Source organism: Diadema antillarum, unplaced genomic scaffold, assembly GCF_040938485.1.
Source record: "Diadema antillarum isolate AM-2024a unplaced genomic scaffold, OU_Dant_1.0 seq00000266_RagTag, whole genome shotgun sequence".
NCBI lineage: Eukaryota > Metazoa > Echinodermata > Echinoidea > Diadematoida > Diadematidae > Diadema > Diadema antillarum.
This window is the reverse complement of record NW_027271303.1, coordinates 1,991,213-2,013,965: the sequence shown is the minus strand read 5'-3', so window position 1 is coordinate 2,013,965 and position 22,753 is coordinate 1,991,213. Positions and strand designations below refer to the sequence as shown.

The window sequence follows — 22,753 nt, the reverse complement described above, 5'->3', positions numbered from 1 at the left end:
TCCTGCAGTTTAGAAAATCCAAATTTGATGGAGCGTTTGGTACTCGGCGCATCAGTTCCATCCAGCAATTGTTGTAATTCCTCTTCAGAAAGTATCTGAAAATTCGGAGCTGTCGCCATTCTTTGAATCAAAATAAATCAATATAAGATTGGAAAAGTTCTTCGAAGAGATGTTCTATGTAACGTTACTAGACCTGGATCTACCGGCACAAATTGAGCTAAATTAACTAGCTAGCTGCGCGCAGCGGCCAGCGCGTAGGTCCCTAGTGATCCCCAGGGACGAGATACGAACACGTACGCGCGCTGCTTTAATCGGTACGTGCTGCTCGATTTATTATTAGCGGTCACATTGAAGCACACGCATGTTAGTAAAAAAATGCACGCTGCTGCTAGGAAAAAAATGCACGGTAGGAAAAAAATGCGACGTAACAGTGGAAATGATGCATGTTATGTGACCGGCTCTTAGCCAATCATTTGATTAGGATCCATATATCCATTTTATGATTATTGCTTATACGGCAACTGCCTCAACGTGAATGATGGAAAACGAAATTCTGAAATACTAATGTATAGTTTTATGATGTTTCGACCAGCCCTGGATCCACACTGTGGCAAGCCGGACGTGCGTTCATCCATCGCCACCTACAACGTACACAAGGACATCTACGCAGACGGCAGTCAAATAACAGTGAGTTGCAAGTACTCCTCGAGCAGCGCTGATATGTATTGCGACGGCGACACCGGCGAGTGGAGATTTTCGTCATGGCTCACGTACCAACTTCTATGTCCCACTGGTGAGTATTACAATATCCTTTTCTGACAGTGTGTTTGTCTATCTATTATCGGCATTATTGCTGAATCGTGCATCAATAAGATGTTTTCATAAGTATGTATAGTTTCAGTTCAATTTAATTTTGATTTTGCTTTCATATTTTCAGTATCATCTAATTTCGATGTTGCTTTCATATTTTCAAATAAATATCTGTATAAATAGCAAATTCATGCATCAATCATACATGGCACATTATACCATCCAAACTTTTTTTGTTCAGCATAAATCATCACAGAGCAAATAATCTCGACCATAAATACTCAATTTGGCTGACATCGTCTCTCCTTCTTGCATTTGATCTGCTCTGTACTATGTTGCGGAGCTGCCGAAACCAGCACAGGGTTTCTGACGGGTTAGGCTCCGTCATGTCCACCTCTATACCGTAAGGTGGGACGAGATCGCGGCACTCCACTACAGAGTGTGATGGGCCATCTGTTCTGAGTGACCGCATGGATAGGATGCTTGAGGGATGGGATTCCGGCCCTGGATACAATTGACATTAAATCAAGTGACCAGATCGTCTTCTCAGGTGGCCGAGTGTTACTCAGGCTCTCCCGTGAAGATGGGCTGGCGGGGGTTGGGGTGGTATCTGGTGTGATAGTATATAGGATGACCGTGTCCAGCTTTTGCCATTCGTTCTTCCACTATCCGATTGTGTTAGATCGGAGTGAGAAAGGGTTGCTACACGCCCACTGAAAGGACGTCAAGAGCAAAGACTATATAGTGTCCAACGGGTTTCATCTTCCTAGATTCAGGTGTAAAGTAGTTTTGGGGGGTCTTTGATGGTCTTCTTCACTATCTTATGAGCGTGTTTTTGTTCTTCTGTGTAGAGATGGTAGGGAAAAAATGAGAGTACAGGTATTTAGGGTGCCAACTTAACTGGTGTACGACGGAGGCAGCCTTTGATGATCCTAATTTTGTCACTGAGGGTTACATCCAGCTTTGTTGGTACGCACGCTCCTGCTATAGAAAGGCACTATAATGCTGCATCACCGTCAGCCTGCTGCAGGACTGCGTAGAGGGTTGTTCCTGGATGAGATTTTTGAACGGAGTGACTTTTGGTATTGTTCTTAAGTGAGCTGGCTTTTTTGTTTCTTATTTCTTTTGCTCCAATGAATTTCAAAACAGGACAACAAATGAAAGCACACTATCTCGAATCATTTCATTGACATAGTCTGTTTGGATCCTGCCTGTTCTGCATCGTAACAACACATGTTTTCTACTCTTTAATTGATATTTGGTGTTGTTTTTAATGTGTGCTCTATTCCTGTTTCAGATTCGCTACCCTGATTTTTCTTTTCAGGTGTCTCTACAAACGATGCAGATGACTCTACAGACCCTGCAGGTGGATCATTTAACCCCGGCCTTTTCGCAGTGTTCGCAGGAGCGCTTGTGCTGGCGTGTATTTCTGGAGCCATTCGCTAGTAAGAATGCCTTCATTGCTGGTCCCTTTTTAGTCTTTAAAACTAACTCCAAAATGCAGCAAAAAAAAAAGGGGGGGGTAAGAATTTATACTAAACTTTTCTTTTCTTCTTTCATGATTAAAATTTTTGATGGGAATAATAATGAATGTCACTCTATATCTTAAAGACTTTAGTTTTTCCAAAATGTTCTGAAACTATGCTTTTCATTAAATCTTAATTTTTAAATACAAATCCAAGGTGCTTGAAAGGTTATTTGTTTATCGACCAGCCAGAGTATGTCTAAATTCTACGCACAACAGCGATTGGGGCATAAGTCACTATTGAATAAAGGGGTGCACGTCACGAGACCGACACCCACGAGTCATACAGCCCATAAGTTATACAGCTCACAAGTCATACAGCCCACGAGTCATACAGCTCACAAGTCATACAGCCCACCAGTTATACAGCCCACGAGTTTGACACTGAGTAAATAAAGCCCACGAGTTCGACATCAAGTAAAATAAGCCCAGGAGTTATACGCTCACGAGACCGACACTACGCACAAAAGCCTCATGAGACCGACAGTAAGCAAACAAAGCCCACGAGACCGACACTACACTTAAGGTCCACGAGACCGACGCTACGCATACAAGGCTCACGAGACCGACATGACGCAAAACAGGTTCACTAGACCGACACTAAGCAAAGAAGGCCCACGAGACCGACAGGATGAACAGCGCCACATATAGATCAATAAATTGTATAGGGTGTCCTGATAATAGCATAGGAAGATTTGAGAGATTGAAAAGAAGAGTTGCCATCTCCGGCAGGGTGTTACCCCATCAGTTGCCACCCCCCCCCCCTCCCCCCCGAAATGATCAGGATCTTTAATTGTGTTTACATGGGTGTGTGTTTGTGGGAAAAAAATGAACAAAGTACAGTAAAAGTGTGTAACAGATCTTTCCACAATAAACCTGCGAGGGTGTTGATTTAGCATTAATTAAAAATAAAAAATAACATTTAAGGTAGCGTTAGGGATTCGGAAAAAACCCCAGATGCATCCATGAAAACAGCTATTGTATTTCACGATAAAATGTACTGTTCGGAGGAGAATAACACAAGCCACAAAATTGAGGTGAATCCCTGTGATATAAAACGTTTTAATCATTACAATTACATTATAGTTACAGAGAAAATTACAAATAGATCTTACTGCAAAACGTCAAAGCAGGAGGGTAGAACATCTAAAATAAAATAAGCAACTAGTGAATCGGGAAAGAGAAGAGTTAAGATTTATATCTTGTCCATCTTTTAGCTAAAAACTAGGAAAGCCTATTAAAAATAGCACGATGGCATTATCAAAGCTCTAAAATTAATCCATACAGCGTTATTGTCCTCTTTTAAATTCATTTGTGTTTTTTTGTCTCTATTTTGGGGGGATGAAGAATACTAATTCTTCTATTTTTTTTTTTTTTTTTGGGGGGGGGGGGGAGCGGGGGCATGAAGAATGCAATTCAATTTTTCTACTTGATAACAATGTCGCTCCCTGACACACTTGCCCCCCCCCCCTCCCCAGAAGTATGTAGAAATACATATTTGATGACGTTCATTATGTAGATGATCACCATCTTTCAATTGATAGCGTTACGAAATTACACCCGCCAGTATGTTATTTTTCCGTTCATGGAACCCCCTGTACAGGTGATTGACATGTAGATGGCGCTGTTTATCCTGTCGGTCTCGTGGGCCTTCTTTGCCTACTGTCGGTCTCGTGGGCTTTCTTTGCTTAGTGTCGGTCTCGTGGGCCTTTTTTGCCTACTGTCGGTCTCATGGGCTTTCTTTGCTTAGTGTCGGTCTCATGAGCCTTTATTGCTTAGTGTCGGTCTCGTGGGCTATGTTTGCTTAGTGTCGGTCTCATGAGCCTTTTGTGCGTAGTGTCGAACTCATGGGCTGTATGACTCCTGAGCCGTATAACTCGTGGGCTGTATGACTCATGGACCTAATATTGATGTCGGTCTCGTGGACCGTATGACTCGTGGGTGTCGGTCTCGTGGGATGCCCCCGAATAAAGGGGTACAGCTCGACAACCGAATTGATGTGGATGGGGTCATCCCACGAGACCGACACCCACGAGTCATACGGTCCACGAGACGGACATCAAAAATAGCTCCATGAGTCATACAGCAGATGAGTTATACGCCTCACGAGTCATACAGCCCATGAGTTCAACGCTATGCACAAAATGCTCACGAGACCGAAAGTACGCAAATGAGGCTCACGAGACCGACACTAGGCAAAGAAGGCTCACGAGACCGACAATAGGCAAGAAGGCTCATGAGACCGACACTAGGCAAAGAAGGCTCGAGACCGACACTGGGCAAAGATGGCTCACGAGACCGACACTAGGCAAAGAATAAAGACCGACAGGATGAACAGCGCCATCTACATGTCAATTACCTGTACAGGGTGTTCCATTAAGGAGAAAATTACATTGGGGTGGGTGCAATTTCGTCACGCTATCGAGAGAGAGATTGTAACTAATAACTTATTGAACAGCACCATCTACATATCAACGACATCAAGTTTGTATTTCTACACGTGTGGCTTTTAGAGGGCTGTTCTGTCACGCTACAAGGAGCGAAATTGTTACCAATTTATCTCTATTTTAAAAATAAAATTGTCCTCGTCAAGGCCCACATCCCCCCTCCCCCCCCCAAAAAAAAAAAAAAAATGAAAAAATAATAGAGGACAAGAACGATGTATGCTTTGATTTTAGATGCCATCATGCTATCTTTGATAGGCCTTCCCAACCTATCGTCCTGCTTGTACCCGCCTGCTTAGAGTTCAGTTTGTAATTTTTTTCTGTGAATATAACGTATACATGACATTTCAAAGGATGAAAACGTTTTATATCGCAGTGATTCACCTCGATTTGTAGCTTATATTTGTAAAATCATTCTTCTCAAAATGGTTTAATTTCATGAAATAGAATGGCTGGTTTCATGGATGCATGTTCTTTTCCCGAATACTTAAAGATACCTTGATATTATTGACGATTACATTTGATTTCTGCGAATTTATACTAAATCAGCAGCTTTGCAGATGACTACTCCCCTTCCATATCATGCAAAGCAAGTATGCACTGCGACATTAACCATTTTGTGAAATATTTTCTTGTAAACTTCATTTCACATCTAGGTATTATTCTATGATATAGTTCTTGAGAATGTCCACATCATTTTATTTCATTTTTTTTTAATCTTATTTTATTTCTAAGCAAGTGTATACCAGTATAATATTTTTGCAGAAAGGAAACCAGGGTGTTTTGGCCTTTTAGAAAATATTGTTGAAATATCTCATGCACTTTTACTGAATTTTGTTTATATTTATTACAAACAGTCAAAGATGCAAACACAATTAAAAATCTTGAACAGTTCAGGGGGCGAGGGAGGGCAATTGACGGGGTAATCCCCTACCAACTCTCCTTTTCCATCTCTATCTTCCTTATGCCATTATCTGGGCATCCTATACAATAATTGGTCTATAGGTGGCGCTGTTAATCCTGTCGGTCTCGTGGGCCTTCTTTGCCTAGTGTCTGTGTTGGGAGCCTCTTTTGCCTAGTGTCGGTCTCGTGAGCTTTATTTACTCAAGTGTCGAACTCATAGGCTGTATAACTAGTGGGCTATATGACTTGTAAGCTGTATGACTTGTGGGCTGTATGACTCGTGGGTGTCGGTCTCGTGACGTGCACCCGATGTGGATATGCACACCAAGTGAGTCGTTGTTCTGTGCTACAATGGACCCATAGCTACCGGATACCCTACAGAGATGGTTCTAGGTGTTGGCGCTTAGAAACTATTGGGATATGTTAATTGCTGTCGTTGTAACGAGAAGAAGTGAAGTTATCCCTTTCGTAGTGCAAATAAATGCATTCTACAATTCAAATCTAATTAAAATGAAAGTTAATTTCCAGTAACATAATATGCTTGTAATCGATACAGATTCAAATTGATAGCGTTAATAAAAAGAGCGACCCACGTAAAAGACAAGTTTGTATGAATGGGGGCCACTCATATTCATCGAACTTACTAACAGAATAAACTACCAACTGGGGAAGATGATGGGACTGAAGATAAACCTAATCTTAGTCAGATTTTCGTCACGTGACGTTGCGAGGTAAACGTTGTAAATTAAGGAAAATTTAGGACATCAACACTCTGAAATACAGGTGCTGGTTTGTGACCGTTGTAAGCAAATCTTTTTCCTCCTCGCATTGACTTATAGTGCTTACATTACAAGATGGAAGTACAGTAAACCTCGGATAAGTCGACGTCGAGTGAGTCGAAAATCACTTAACTCGAAGCAAAATAAAAAGTCCCGATTTTTCCCTATGTATTTTCTCTAAGAAATATTTGGATAAGCCGAAGTACGAGAGTCGAATTTCGGCTGTGTCGAAGTAAAACATTCAGTCCCTTTTGTACAAAATACACGTAGTTTACATCACTTGAGCCGAAGAAGATTTGTCTGGCATTCTCATTACATTTAGAGGAGAACAAAAAAATCGGCATGTCGCTGACCTGCTGCAGGTAAGCATGCACACTCACCGTAACGCTCCGCACGCATGTCGAATACATACACAATAGATATACATGTATACACACAGCACATCGATCCATACTTTATCCATACACACAGCACATCCATACTTTATCCATGTCAAGCCAGAACTCCTTGGTCAACCAATTCGCTGCTTTAATATTTTAGTGACAGGCCAAGTGGGCTGGCTGTATACTAGTAGTTTTGTTCAATGGAGGTGGGATGGGCCTGGGAGAGTGTTTGTCTCAGGGTAGGTTGACAGAGATGGCTACCCATGTTGCACCATAGACATAGCACATGCACATTGCCACATTAGCGCAGACATTCTCAGAACTACGTTTACTAGTAAGTACTAGTATTGATACAAATTCCATGTTCAATTTAGAACAAAATAAGAACATTATCTTCAAGAACAGACAAATTAAATTGAATGCAACACACACACGCACGCACACACACACATACACACACATGCATGCAAATGTACATGTACATAACTGTGAGTCGAAAAAAAAGTCGACTCTCGCGAGAGTCGAAGTTCACTTAAGTCGACGCATTTTCGTCAGTCCCGAGAGCTTCGACTCATGCGAGGTTTACTGTACATGGATTTCGCGGCGAAAAATACATTTCTGGCATCGGTTTTGTGAGTATTGTTTAAATGAACATGTGACGTCACACGTAACACATCTTGTTCTGTATCTATACCGTCCATCTCTAGCGCAATCAGGAAACAACACACGCAGACTGACATTACCTTTGACGCACGTGAAAGCGAAGAAATGAAGGAACTACGAACTTCGAATCCTGCATGATTAATACGCTGCCCTCCAGTTGTCATAGGATATCCATGACATGCTGGGACAGGGATTGGGAACAACTTAGATGTTTGGAAGCACCGAAGAGAATCACCGTAGAGTAGAATGTACGGACAAATCTGCAGTCACGATAAATGATGACTGACTGTGGATGAAACGACACAAGAACACATTCAAGTTGCAAGGATATACTAGTACCTGGTTTAGATATAGTTACATAAGCTTAGAGTGTCATAGGTCTATAATTGTGTCTTCTAGGGATGAGAAAATCAAAGTAACCTGTAAGTGTTTAAAATCCCAATAAATGACTATTTACAGGTTTATCTTTTTTTTTTTTAGTGGTGGGATGGAACGTGACCATTTATGTTGTTAAGTAGTGTAAATATTCGAGGGTGTGTATTTGTCCGTTTTGATTTTGAAAATGCATTGATTTCTGATCACAGAGATTTTCCAATTTAAATGTGTATTTCATATGAAGAATCAATGAAGAAAGGCGTTGGTCACGATACATTTTCCGACGTTTATTCTTCTGTATATTACTATGAATGATTGAATATGATCCTATATCATTAAAAACTATCCAAAACAATACTTTTCTTGCTAGTACCAGCTGCATACTTTTTAAAATAGAAACTGGGCTATGTCCTCTTTAGAACTTGTTCAGCTTTCTTCGTGATATTACACTGATTGTATTGTAGCTGTGCTTATTTACCTTAGTGGCAAGATAGAATAAGGAACTCTATAGCCATATAACAGTTTTGTAACGGTATATGTTTAATTCTTTTGTTGCAGGAAGTAATAAAAACGGGTGCTGTTCGCTATTCCGAAGGCTGGTTTATCAGAATATGAAATAGGGTTCGTTATTCCGAAGGTTCGTTAATCCGAAAATGAAATAGGGTTCGTTTTTCCGAAGGTTCGTTGATCCGACAATGAAATATAGGGTCCGTAACGAACCTTCGAAATAGAGAGCTTTGTTTCATTTTCGGATTAACGAACCTTCGGAACAACGAACCTTATTTCATTTTCGGATGAATGAACCTTCGGAATCACAAACCTTATCACATTTTCGGATTAACGAACCTTCGGAATAACGAATCTTTGGAATAACGAACCTTCGGAATAACGAACCTTCGGACTAAAGAACCTTCGGAATAAGGAACCTTCGGAATAACGAAGTGTAACCATAAACACACACACACGCACACACACACACACACAAACATCTAGAAGACAATCCCATGGTAGTATTATCCTTCTCCCTTATAAGGTGCTCTGAAGACATCCCTGTGCGTTGCATAATTATGATATATAAATGTGCAATATTGTACGGATTTCTAGAATGTCAAAATACAACTGATGTGAAATGAAAGCATATCCCGCATTTTCCTGATGCAAATCTGAAGGATGATGTCGTTCATACTTGATAGAAAAGAAAAGAAAAACATCTCGGTCGCTATTTGAGATGATCTGTCATTTTGAGTTCTATACTGAAACATCCCCATGCCAATCAAAAGGTGGATATGTAAAAATATAAAACTACAATAGAAGGATAAAAAACAAACGTAATGTCTAAATGGTGATTAAATTCTTTACATTCGTTGAATTATTAAGTGTCATGAATAATTTTGTACATTCATGAGTTCATGTGCTTTGGACTCATGGACTTGCGGTATCAAAATTCAGTTTTCCGAAGTTTGTCAAATCTTGAATTAGTCGATCTCATCCAGTGGCGATAAGAAAGCCTCATCGAATTAGCCGTTTCAGTTTTCGAAAAAAAAAAAAACATCTTTAGATCTCAGTAGTATAAAACATTTGTCTTCCACTATACTATATACGTTTGTAATTATGAAGAAATAATAACAGTTTCACATAGCGCTTCTTCGCCAAAACCGGAAAAGGGCTGTCGATCTATAATTTATGCAGAGACGTCATATTGAAGTAGGGAACGGCACCACTAGCCCGCATCGACGAGCTATGTGTATACACTATCCATGCGAATCCCACATGAAAGATGTTACTGGGAGGATTGATATGTTCCGATTTCCAAAGTACCTTTAGGAAATTACAGTCTTTGAAAGGGACCACAATACCAGTTTCATGAGTATTATTACGTATTTGATGGTAAACAATTTTGGCTTCCCGTACATAGGCTGGTAAAATAGCATACCAAACAAAGCGATGTTGTGTGTTATGGAATGCGCGCAAAGCGCAATAATGCAAATTTCGGCCTTCCATAATGGGTTGGAAAAATGGCGCACGAAACGAGGGATTGATCGTTTGTGCCTCCTAGCAAATATGTAAATTATCTTACGAGAATCACACGGTTCAGGATGGAAGTCCTTCATCTGTTAGTTCTGCGGAGGTTTAAAGGCTATCACTTTGTTTACAGTTTTCCATGAAAGAGAATTCAATTACCTTTTGGGTGCTAAGAATTCCATGAACTGTATAGCGTAAGTAAAGCTATCGTAGGTTAGACATACGGTATGGCACGTATAGGTCTGACAGTTACTCATTGTGTATTTAGAGGATTCTAAACAATGCTGGCTAAGGGAAGATATTGTGCATAACCCTTTTAGTGTACCCGGTACGGTATTTTGGATATTTCAAATAAACTTTTGCAATATCATAACATCATTTTCACAGTATGGGACACGATATACATGTACATCTGACGAATGCGTCAGAAGGGTAAATAGGCCTATAGCTTCTAGGCTCGGAAGACAAGTCTATAAAGTCTGTTATAAGGTCTTTACATGTTAATTACGACCTGTTACAGTGTAAACAAAGTCTTTTTGACATTGAAAACAGTGAATTGATAATGTAACAGTGTATTGGCATTGCTACAGTAAAACAGTAATTACACAGCTGTCGTTTCTTGATGCTTAGTGAATAGGCCTACATGGACACTAAATGTGTAGGCCCTATAAAGTACAATGATAATGGAGTGCAAGACAGTGTACTACTGTTTGTTGAGAAGAAGAAGCCAACTTTTTTTTATATGGAGAACTATGTTTGTTAAACCTACTGTGATTGTTGAAATGTATGTTCATACAGTGTATCATTCATTATTTCACTTGCAGTTTTACCGCTCGCACACATGCGCACACGCACTTGGGCACTTGCGCATGCACAACAAGATGGAGAATGGAATAAAGCCTGGAGTGCAACGTACGACTCGACTGTCTGCAATTTTATTTCTGTTGTACGATTAGCTAACTGGATAGGGTCTAGTGATACCAAGGAGCTTCAAGCTCCTTGGTGGTACCTAGAATAACCCGAGGCCAGCACACTAGGAACAATTAGGGGGAAAAAATCAGACGTGTTCTGGCTTACTCTACTGGCATACTCCGAACACTTCAAAGATAAATACACGTATATATTGTATATTATATATATATATATATATATACTCCTAGATGGGTCATTTGGAAGACATTTCCATTTGTTTTATATGCAAATTTTAAAATACATGTTCAATGGCAATTTACGCAATGGAGACACGAAAATTGTCTCCTTAATGACCAGTTGTCTCCCTAATGAAGACACTTCCCCCCAATATGTCTCCCTAAGGTGCCAACTAGGGATATATATATATATATATATATATATATATATATTGTATATTATATATATATATATATATATATATATATATATATATTAATATCGATTAATCCGTGGACATGAAGAGGAGATGGGTTTCTCTTGTCGATTTAAGTTAAAACTATTTTCAGTTACTAGTCCTACAATCAACGACCTAAAGCACCAACAATCGCACGTTCTAGGCAACGAACTCTTTATCCCCGAGCCTGGTTCTACTTTTAGCGTTGTACAGTGCGTATCGAAAAAAAAAAGTAATCCGACTTTAGAGGGCTACTATTTTGATGGAAAGGGCAATATTGGTTGTGAGGAAAGGGGAACTCTTCCTCTTTCCATTGATACCTAAATATTTTAACAAACGTCATGCATGACAGAGCACATGAACTTTTAGACAACAATGACAAATTGCACTTTTTCACGCTGGATCCACATTGATTCAGGACAAATTTCTTTTAAGATTTTTATTTAACATGTAATTGTCCATCAAAAGGATTTCACAAGTCTAAAGATGCCGTATTTCCGTTGCATTGTCATTTGTACACATTACAAACACACTTTATACATAATGCATTTATAACGTGCATACACTGTGCATACAGACACACATAATCTAAAACATTAAGAATATGATAAACATGGAAGCTAATGATTCTTTTCCAGAGCTGGAATGGCCAATCACTTCAAATACGTTCCGGGTGTGTTTTGGGGGTTGTGTGTGGATTACTAAATGCGTGAGTGATTAAGGTGTATAGCGTCTCAAGCATCCATTTCCCCGTGTCATATGAACAAAGCATCCTATTCTAAAGAGGTATGCCGCATGCGCCCGCCCATTTCGCCACAGAATTTAGGTAGCACATTCAATGCATTAAGTCCGCCAAAGTGAAATTACAGATGACATAGGCAGAGAGAGAGAGCCACAAACCAAACAGAAGCTCAGCACGACACTCAGCGTTTGGCGCAAACCTTTCACTGCGCAGACGTGCAGCCTGCATGGTTGTAATCATATCGCACGATCCATGCATCATCATCGCTCTGTTTGGTATTAGACTCTCCATACTTCACGTCTCTGGTGTGGTATCATTGCTACCTGAAGAGAATACTGTTGGCATACAGAACTCACCTTTGTGCGGACTATAGGCTTGAAATCCCCAGTCGTGATTTTCTCGGTAAGTATCTGATGTGGTTTGTGGACTCAGCCATGGACCTGTTATGATTTTGTTTTCTATAAATGGGCATATTTAATGCTGACAATCCCTTCTACAATTTTGGGATTGAATATTATAGGTTTGTCTACCAATGGTTTGCAGTGTCAAGACTTGTGTTGATAATGAGATCCTGTACAATATGCATGTAGACATGGTATCCACCCAAATGCAATTTAAGTGCGGATTGCCTTTCTCAGTGTACGTATAATCATGTAACGACTTATCAACATTCTATGCCTTTAAATACAGCTGGTTCTTCTATTAAGGCTTCCCATGGAGTGTAACTCAGGCATTTCTGTCTGTCAATAGAAAAGGCGAATGTTTTTAAATGACACCGCACAGCAAATTGCTGGCAGGGATGGAAGGTGTGGCTTTGTGATTGGATTATTCAGGAAAGATTTAACCCTTCGACTACGAGCTGCTGCAACTTCCTATTCCATGGTAATTCGCACGTTTCCGCACGCAAAGGGTTAGCATGGTTAGCAAAAAGCAATGCCAAATCTGTGGTGGAATAGGAAGGGTAATGGTATAACCTGCCATAGACGCTAATAAACCAGTTCACAGTTAATTGATCAAGTTTGCAGTGTCCTCTGGAGCCATAGATTTTACTAAACTGAAATAATATCTTTAAGAGGCCTTACAAACAGCTGAGCAGAAATTGGTAATTAAATGTACGTTCTGCATCAAAATCTTCTGTTAATTTTGGTTGAAACGAATACATATTCACCTGTATATTCATATATATTCACTATGTTCATACATTGATATTTATATTATAATTTTCATGAAGATCTATCCAATTTTTAAAATACCTCAGTAACAAGTCAATTACAAGAGAAGGTCTGCAATGACCTTTATCTGCACATGATCAGATTCTACCTGGGTGGTTCACATGAATTAACCAGGGGAATATTCCTCGGGACGCTTACGCTCCCTTAGGACAGACAACTCCAAATCTCGATCAGTGACATGCCATTCAAACAGGTCCCTGACAGTAATGGCAGACTGAGAGAGGCAACCCTTTGACCTCACATTCACGGTGACTGCCATGAGCATCTGAAGTATAAGCGTAAAGAGAAGCGGCAGAAGAAATGTAGGAGAAATGAATGGAGATGAGAAGAAAAAGAAGCGATAAAGGTGGAAACGTTGAGAAAGCAGTCCTGGTTGTAGCTACAGCTCTAACTTTTTTTCAGACATCGCGTAGATAGTGACTGTTATTGCAGTTTGAGCATGAAGACGCAAGTCAATACCAAATTTATCATATCTGAAAATATATGTTTTTACTAATGCTATTTAAAAGTATCAAATTCGTTCAGAAGATAAAGAGGCGCAAGTTTTAGGTTGAAATCTTGGGCACTGTCGTACATCCATTATTTCATATTAGTTATTATCATACGCTTGTATACAGATCTAAAAATGCATTTGATAACGAATTTATAGCACTTGAAAATGAAAAAGAGTATCATATGACTTTAATTCAATAGCGTTAAACGTTTGTTATACACCATGAACTTGGTAGAATAAGATGAACTAAAATTATAGCACTTCTCGTGACACTGATCAGTCGTATGTAATTGCATCACATTTGATATCATTTCTTTTTTTAATCCAGTGGGACATCCTCTAGGAGTAATTGAATTGAATTGGAATTGAATTGAAATTATTTGTTCAGCATAAAAACAACAACAGAGAATAACAATGATTAACAACCATAACAAGCACAAAGTAAAAACGGATCTATAGAATACATAAAGCTATTAAATGGAAGCAGCCAACGAGGAATTAAAAGTTTCCTTAAAATCTGGCCGACCCGGATAATCAATAAAAAATGCATTGGTGGTAATCATTTTCATATTTTTAAACAACAAGGGATGAACAAATATACAAATGTAAGAACAACCCAAAGAAATACATCAATGCAAATAATGCTCAAATAGAGATCAAATATGATCTCCAAAACGGTATTAAAAACATGATGCGAAGCATATATGTGGAACAAATACGTTTTTACGTAGAGGGAATATGTTTATGTTTTAGTCTGTGAGTGCGTAAATCTATTTAACTTATATTTATGTTGCTTTATGATATGTGAATAAAAGGAAAGCAATAGTTGAAACAGACCATGAAAGCTTAGTGCAACAATTAATGAAGAAATGAAATGAAAAGTAATCCTCGAAAATCCTTTCACAAATGCACAGATAATCTTACAAACGTCTTTAAAGTGTGATATCTATTGCACATTGGAATACAATGTATGCTGTTAGGAATATTTATTTCAAAAAGTCAGGATTGGTTACCCTTTGCCTTATAGGACATTAAAAGACATAACAGTGCGACCAGACAGCCGCAGCCCCCATCTGTATTCGCAGTAATCCATCAAAACAACAAAACTCCCAACGATGTCTCAAGGAATCATTCTGTTTATGACATTTGACGTGCCAGATTCCCTCGATAATATTATGGTGCTGAAAAAAAAAAAGCTCTCAGTTGTCTGTGAAAGTAGTGGGCTTTAGGGATTGAAACGTACAATGCATCCCTTTTTTGATGCTGGTTTTTTTTTGCTTTTTTTTTCTAACAAATTAGATCCGGGTAATTGATTAAAATAGCAACGGTTTGTCTACCACTTTCCACTGAAATGTCTGAAACATTATGAATTACATAAATATACTCATATACTCAAAATTTGTTTCCGTTGGTCGTGACATTTCCTTGATGAAAATGGATATGAAAAAAATCTATTCAGGCCCCGCTCTCTTTTGTGTTACCACATCGCGTGCAATACCATGACCACCATTTTTTTAGCTCTTTGTCGTCGAGCCTAGAATGAGAAATGCCAAATATGATGTACAATACGTGTATTTGTTCAAGAAATAACCTTTGCACCACCCCGCACTCACGTCTATAACGACTTCGCCGCCATTATAGGCAGGAATGTGAAGCCAGCACGCGCACACAATAACACAGACAATGTTCGCACAGTCACACAGACTCTCATCTTCTCAGATAAACCAAGTTAGGCAAACCCAATCAACAGAGTCATTTTTCTGCATGATTGTTGTGGAGTGATAATTATAAGAAGCCAACGGGTGGCAATAGAATAATCCAAAACAATGTCAATGAGCAGAGGTTTACAAGACAACATGTTGTGACTAACCTAGTATTCTGATCATAATACAAGGGGTTAGTATCATTATGCTACTTTTTTCATTCATTACGTCTATACTACTGGCGCCTTGATACTATGTGTGCAGCAATTACAGCCATTTATACCATATGCTGTCATGACTGTAGTGTCTTATCTCATAATATAGTCGGCTATAAGTAGGCTTTATAAGTCTCATGTAATGCTGGCAAGCATTGATTTTGTCGAGTATGAGACATTACGCTAAGCTAGAAAGCGTTCCATCTCGTATTATCATTTCAATTCATTAGAGCTGTTTAATAGGATAGATGATACTGCGGAAGGGGGGAGGGGGCTACATTCGTATTTGGGTGTTTATCCGCTACGTACAAATGACGTACAGAAAATGTGAACTTAATCAGAGAGGACAGCAAAAGCCAAAAAAATTCAAGGAATCTTAAAACTTTCTGATTTTCTTTTATGAAAGGCATCTGCACTTAAGATTTACATCATTTATTATCAAGATAGGACCACAAAGAAAAATATGTTTTGCGAATGTAAACCCGTGTAATATAATGTCATTCATGATAGCGAAACCATGTTGAACCTGCATGGCTATCATGATGTAGGTGCATAAGCCTATTACAGGAACAGAACCGAGAAAAGAGCACCCGCTCCAGTGAATTTCATGAGTAAATTTTGCTTCAAACTCAACTACTTTGGCACTTATCATTCTTAACACTGCATTATGATAAAATCTAATCATGCGATACTGACTTTTTGTTTGTTTGTTTTTTCATACTCAAGAGCCTGCGGAGAATATATCTTGATTTAAGCAGAATGGATCGGATAGGACTCAGTACCTCTGCCGCAACTCTGGTCATCCTTCTATCTCAGTATGTTACCTGGAGTGGTGAGTGTTGCAAGAGCTCCCCTGTTGAAATAAAACAGATATGAATAGAACAAATAGATAGATAGGTAAATGAATAAACAAACAAACAAATATAAATGCATATTATATATATATATATGTATACATATATAATATATATATATATATATATATATATATATATACTCCTAGATGGGTCATTTGGAAGACATTTCCATTTGTTTTATATGCAAATTTTAAAATACATGTTCAATGGCAATTTACGCATCTTAATGGAGACACGAAAATTGTCTCATTAATGACCAGTTGTCTCCCTAATGAAGACACTTCCCCCCAATATGTCTCCCTAAGGTGCCAACTAGGGATATATATATATATATATATATATATATAATATATATGATATATATATGCATTTAAACATATGAATACATATATATATATATATATATATATATATATATATATATATATATACATAATGAAGAGCTTGCTTCCAAAAGGCGCTAAACCCATCATTTTTCAATGGATTTAGCGCCTTTTGGAAGCAAGCTCTTATTATATAGAGAATGAATATCACCCTGAAGTTACTTTAGATTTCAGACCTTTGTGACAGCGATAATATTTGTTAGATGTGTATTCTGTAGCTGTTCATTGGAGCTTTTTTTTTTATTGATGCTGAACACATAATGATAAGAAGGTTGAATCTATAGTTTGCCAAGAGCTCAAAACTCATTTTCTATTTCAAGTACTCTACTTTGTTAGGCCTTTATAATTGAAATGGTGGCTCAGTTGTTCTTTTTTTCTATATCACGTCTTCTCTCTGAAATGTATTCTAATTTTAGTCTAAGTTAGGTTAAGAGTATTCTTTGTATGATAGCTTATTCAAATATCATCACATGGACAACAAGCTAAAGATTATCAAAGCTCGAATTACCGGGATCATCCTACAAGACCGACACCCACGAGTCATACAGCCCACGAGATCGACATTGAATAGAGGTCCATGAGCCATGTATAGCCCATGAGTCATTCAGCTCACGAGCCATACAGCCCATGAGATCGACACAAGGCAAATAACATAATCATGAACTGTTACAGGTGCTACGTGTCCAGCCCCATCTGTGGACCATTCTCTGGTAATCTACGACAGCTATCAGAAGATGTATGACAACAACACTCGGCTGACGTTGGAGTGTAAATTCTCCGACAAGAGCATCGAGATCTTCTGCGATGGTGACTCTAAACAGTGGAAAGCCGGTTCCTTATCCAATGCAGATGAAAAGTTCCAGTGTCCGACAAATCCTGGTAAACTCACCTAAGAAAACGCATTATGTATATGTATATGTATATGCAGTGCCGTATATACTGTGTATAGGTACACACACTTACACACACACACACACACACACACAATTTTTGTTTACGTGTGGCTTGCTCTCCATATTTGTTTACTACATGTCTATCAATCTGTCTTTTCATGCATCTGTTACTTAACCCATTCCCACCCTTTCCGTAGTGGTTGTTTCTGAATATCGGCTCTACAGATTTACGCTGTCCGAGAAATTGCTTGCCGAATTAGTATTTCAAAAGCTACCTCGGTATAGCATGAATGAAACACGGAGGGGATGGGGTCTATTTGTTTCCATTTTGAAAAAACAAAACAAAAACAACACATCAGAGCTATCAAAAAGGTAGCATACACACACGCACACAAACATACACACAATACACATATGTGTTACTAAATGCCAATAATTTCGTATATGACACACACAAACAAACGCACAAACTGACACATCTGTAAAACAGGGCGACCCTAAAGCAAAAGTTCATGTTGTAATTCACTCCACATCACTGTTATAATTCTGAGGGTTTCTTTCTGATATTTCCAGTGACCAGTCCATCCTGTCTGCCACCCGACATAGACCCTTCCGTGGCAACTTACGAGCCCAAGCAGGAGGTTTATGCATCAGGTGAGCGGGTAACGGTTGAATGCAAGTACTCGACGAATTGGCCACAGATCTACTGTGACGGAGATAAAGGAATATGGAAAGATGATCCGTCCAGGGACCAAGCATTTGTCTTGACCTGCCAGGGTGAGCTGACGAATTTGTATCTGCTATATTGCTGCAGTAAACTGATACGTACATAGTATATGTCATCACAGCTACAACTACGTCTATATGCCTGTCTCTATATACATATCTATCCGACTTGCTTATGTATGTATGTTTGTGTGTATGATATACAGTCTCTCGCATTGAATATACAGTATATATATATATGCATATATATATATATATATATATATATATATATATATATATATATATGTATATGTATATATGTGTGTGTGTGTGTGTGTGTGTGTGTGTGTGTGTTATATAATGTGAGAGATTGTTCCTTTCCCAAACGTACGCGATGCCTCATTGTGGGTAGCATGTAGTGAAAGAAATTAGACTTGATGCGGACGTTGCACTCGATCTTTTTCTCCCTTTCAATCGAGCATCGGCCTGTCAGTAGGCCTTCATCAGGATCTGGGCCGTATAATCATATCATATTGATATATATATAGGGTGACTGTGATCTACATGGGAATATATCTTAAACCAGTGATTTGTTTTACATTCTTGATGTACTTGCAAGTGCAATGTGGATATGCTTCAAAACCACGGCATTCTCGCGAGTCACCTTGATCAGTTTCATTTAGGCAGCGTGCTCGTTTCCATCATTGAGAATATCCCCGATTTGAGACTGCCATGAAGCATGCCACAGTGGATGTGCCTTGTATGTATAGAATATGGATGTTTTCTACAATATCTTGGAGATCGCAGGAAATCACATATGTTGATTAGGTGAGACATTGTATTCCAATAAAAGAAACAAAAAAAAAGAGCTCCCCACGTGCAACATTATGCACACATTGTGATCTTATTCCATGTAACATCTGCAAAGAGAGAACACTTTCTGAGAAGACTTCGAAGCTTATGCTACCGTTCTTCCATCATGATTTCTGACGTCTACCAGACTCGCCGCAGCCCTGTTCTCCTCCGTCTGTGGACTCCAGCCGGGTAGCCATAATGGGTACACCCCTTGCCTCCTACCCACCTGGCTCTAATGTCACCCTGGAGTGCAAGTACACCGATAGAAGACTCACCGTTCACTGTGAGGTGTACGGCGATTGGAAAAGTGGCACAGAAGAGTTTTATGCTGGAGACCTCACCTGCCCAGAAGATCCCGGTAAGTTTCACTACGAAGTCCAGACGGTGGTAAGCACGGTTAGCAATGTGGTTCAGAGGATTCGACGGGTGTCTCTATTAAAAATTATTATGTTTGATGAAGTTTATTTAATAGGAAAATCTATCTTCCAGCACTGCCTATAGTGCTGCGGAAACTGACCGTCAAGATCAATCTTATACTCTAATATACTTGGCTTTGTAATAGATCGATTAGTATCGAACAAAATATGGTGAGGTTTCAGCAAACCGGGCATATGATAAGACAGTCATTGAATTAAAAATATCACAGTACTCGCGAAAGAGTGACAGTGATTATAGAAGCCACATGTAAAGATTATTGAAAATCATGACATTTCATGGTCTGATATTAAAATTCTCTTCCTCTCCGTAGTGAAATATTCGATCAAGACCTTGTAACGTTATATCAAAAAGGAGAGTGTATCCTTCTCATCAATGATTTGTTGCGCTGTAATTATCTCGAAGAGGTGACCTGTTTTTTTTTTTGTGGGGGGGGGGGGGTGGGGTAGGGGATGAAATCCAGGGTTGTTGGTGCTAAACTGTCGACAAAAAACATATTTCTTCAGATTCATTCTTATACTTGTGTATTTACCACATCATTATCTGAGCTACTTTTAGGTACGTATTTCTTTTTATGGTTGCAACTGATATTTCCCATTGATGATTTTTTCTTGCTTTTTCTGTTGTTGATAATCTTAAGATTATTTCAAATTCTATTACTGTATATCACGACCGCCGTGAATGTATCTTAGTGATAGTCTATTCGAAATGATGCGATGTAATACTACTGTATAATGCTTAATATTGTTAAACTGCGATCAGCTCTTGGCCCACATTGTGGCAAGCCGAACGTGGATCCATCCATCGCCACATACGACGTGCACCAAGACGCCTACGCGGACGGTAGTCAAATGACAGTGAGCTGCAAGTACTCTGACGACACAGCCAGCATTTTCTGCGACGCCGCCAACGGCGTGTGGAGGTTCTCTTGGGCGTTCACTTTCGAACTTGACTGCCCCAGTAGTGAGTCCAGAAAAATGTATTTTTCTTTGTCAGTGTGTCTGTGCTTTATTAATATCGTTGTTGATTCCTGCGTGAGTAATGTGTGTGTGTGTGTGTGAGTGTGTGTGTGTGTGCGTGTGTGATTATTTGTGCATGAATGCATATTTTCAGCCCCCCCCCCCCCCATTTTAAGAATGAGATTGGACTGGAATGCCAATGAACAGTTGCACGGCTCGATCGTAGCTCGATTGAGCCTTTCGGGCCGAATGAAGAATCTACCGGAACTCCTATCATAGTCTATTCAAAAATTGGTCAGTATATCACTTTTTTTTTTATACAGTTTATGCTATGTCCTCAAAAAAAAGAAGAAAATGGATTTAAGTCACAAACTCTTATGCCCTGCCCCTTGCTATAGAGGCTGTTGACTTAATCTCTTCAGATTTTGTTTGCACACAGATTATTAGTTATACAGTTTCTAAAGTTTTTTGCCACGCTTTATTTTATAAGATTTATAATCAAACTTTTATCTCTTCTTTATAAACGACCTTGCAGGTGGATCGGTGAACATTGGTCTTCTTGCTGGGATCTTTGCAGGAGTGTTTGTGGTGTCTCTCATTTCCGGAATAATTCGTGTGTAAGAAAACCTGCATTTCCTATTCCCTCTTTAGTCTCCAAATCCAACCAAAAAAAAAAAAAAAACAAACAAAACGCTTCTAGAATGTGATACAGAACTGACATTGAAAGTCCATTTTCCTTTTTCTTCACTAAGAATACATCATTTCAGAGCAATGGTGCATGGCAATTACCTTCTCTGTAAAAGATGATTTTCAATATTATGTATGACATCACGCGATGAATTAAATGACAACCTTGCTTTCTTTGTGAATACAATGTATACGCCAAGTTTGAGAGTAGAAACATCAGACTTGATATTCAATACCTTCACATAAATACAAGCTGCTTGAAAAGTTCTTAATGTACCAACCAAAGTAGGTCTTGGGCACCATGTATATTGTGTAAAATTCTGTATATAGAATGATTCACAATTTATTGTGTTTCTATTATATTTTGTTATGTAGAGAATTTATGTTGCTTTTTGGCATATCAAAGTTATGGACACTTATATTCTTTGCTGAAAATGAAAATACAACTGTACATGAAAGGAAATCAAAAATATAATATACAATAGAGAGAGTCTTTGCTTAATAAGTATGATTCTTCTCTGTTATAAAGATAGGTATTTCTAACATTCCTAATATTTATGAGTATTGAATTTGAGGCATAAATTACAGTAAACAAAATGGCAACCAAGATCATCACGCATTACATCTTGTTTTTACTGTCTACTGTCCATCCTTAGCGCAATCAGGAGACACCGCCGGACTGAAATTGCCTTTGTGCGCATGTGAAAACGAAGAGGAGAAACTCCGATGTCTGGATTTCTTCTGCCCTCGAGTGAACCATACACGCTCGGATTGGGAACAAACATAGATGTGTAGGAGATTCGAACACGAAAATTTACGGATACATCTGCAATAATGATAACTAATGTACTTGTAATCAGGATACCTTGGGTTTATATTTTTTTTATCTTTGGGTAATTCTGGAACATTGTATGCATAATTGTGCCTTCTAAGGATGGAAAAAATTAAAGCAACAAATCAGTGGAATACGCGGCAGACAATGTAATCTATTATCATCTCCTTTTCGAAGTGTAAAGGTGACCAATGTCATTACATGGGGAATATTAATTATGATATATTATATGATATTAAAAAAATGTAAAAAAATATCTAACAATAGAGACTTTTGAAATGAAATGTATATTTGCATTTGAGAAATCAGTGTCATGAATTTAACAATGGTCGAGAATGGCCGATTGATTATGTCTTGTATATAGTTCTTTGTGAAATGAATAAAATCAAATATAAGCTTGATATTGCCTTAGTCTGTTATGTGTTATTAAAACTTGTTTCGTTTTCTTGGTGATATATATGCATTGCTAGGTAAATGTACCACAATACA

General features: G+C 38.7%; 1 protein-coding gene across 1 annotated transcript; it reads left to right on the top strand.

The window, feature by feature from the left end:
* The first annotated feature begins 12,159 nt into the window (after positions 1–12,159).
* On the top strand, positions 12,160–22,482 carry LOC139729843 (uncharacterized). The gene is made up of 8 exons (XM_071640767.1): positions 12,160–12,414; positions 16,382–16,487; positions 17,568–17,774; positions 18,362–18,565; positions 19,497–19,709; positions 20,549–20,749; positions 21,281–21,362; positions 22,089–22,482. The coding sequence occupies exons 2-8, from the start codon at positions 16,415–16,417 to the stop codon at positions 22,135–22,137; spliced, it is 1,029 nt and encodes a 342-aa protein (XP_071496868.1). The 5' UTR covers positions 12,160–12,414; positions 16,382–16,414; the 3' UTR covers positions 22,138–22,482.
* The last annotated feature ends 271 nt before the right edge of the window (positions 22,483–22,753 follow it).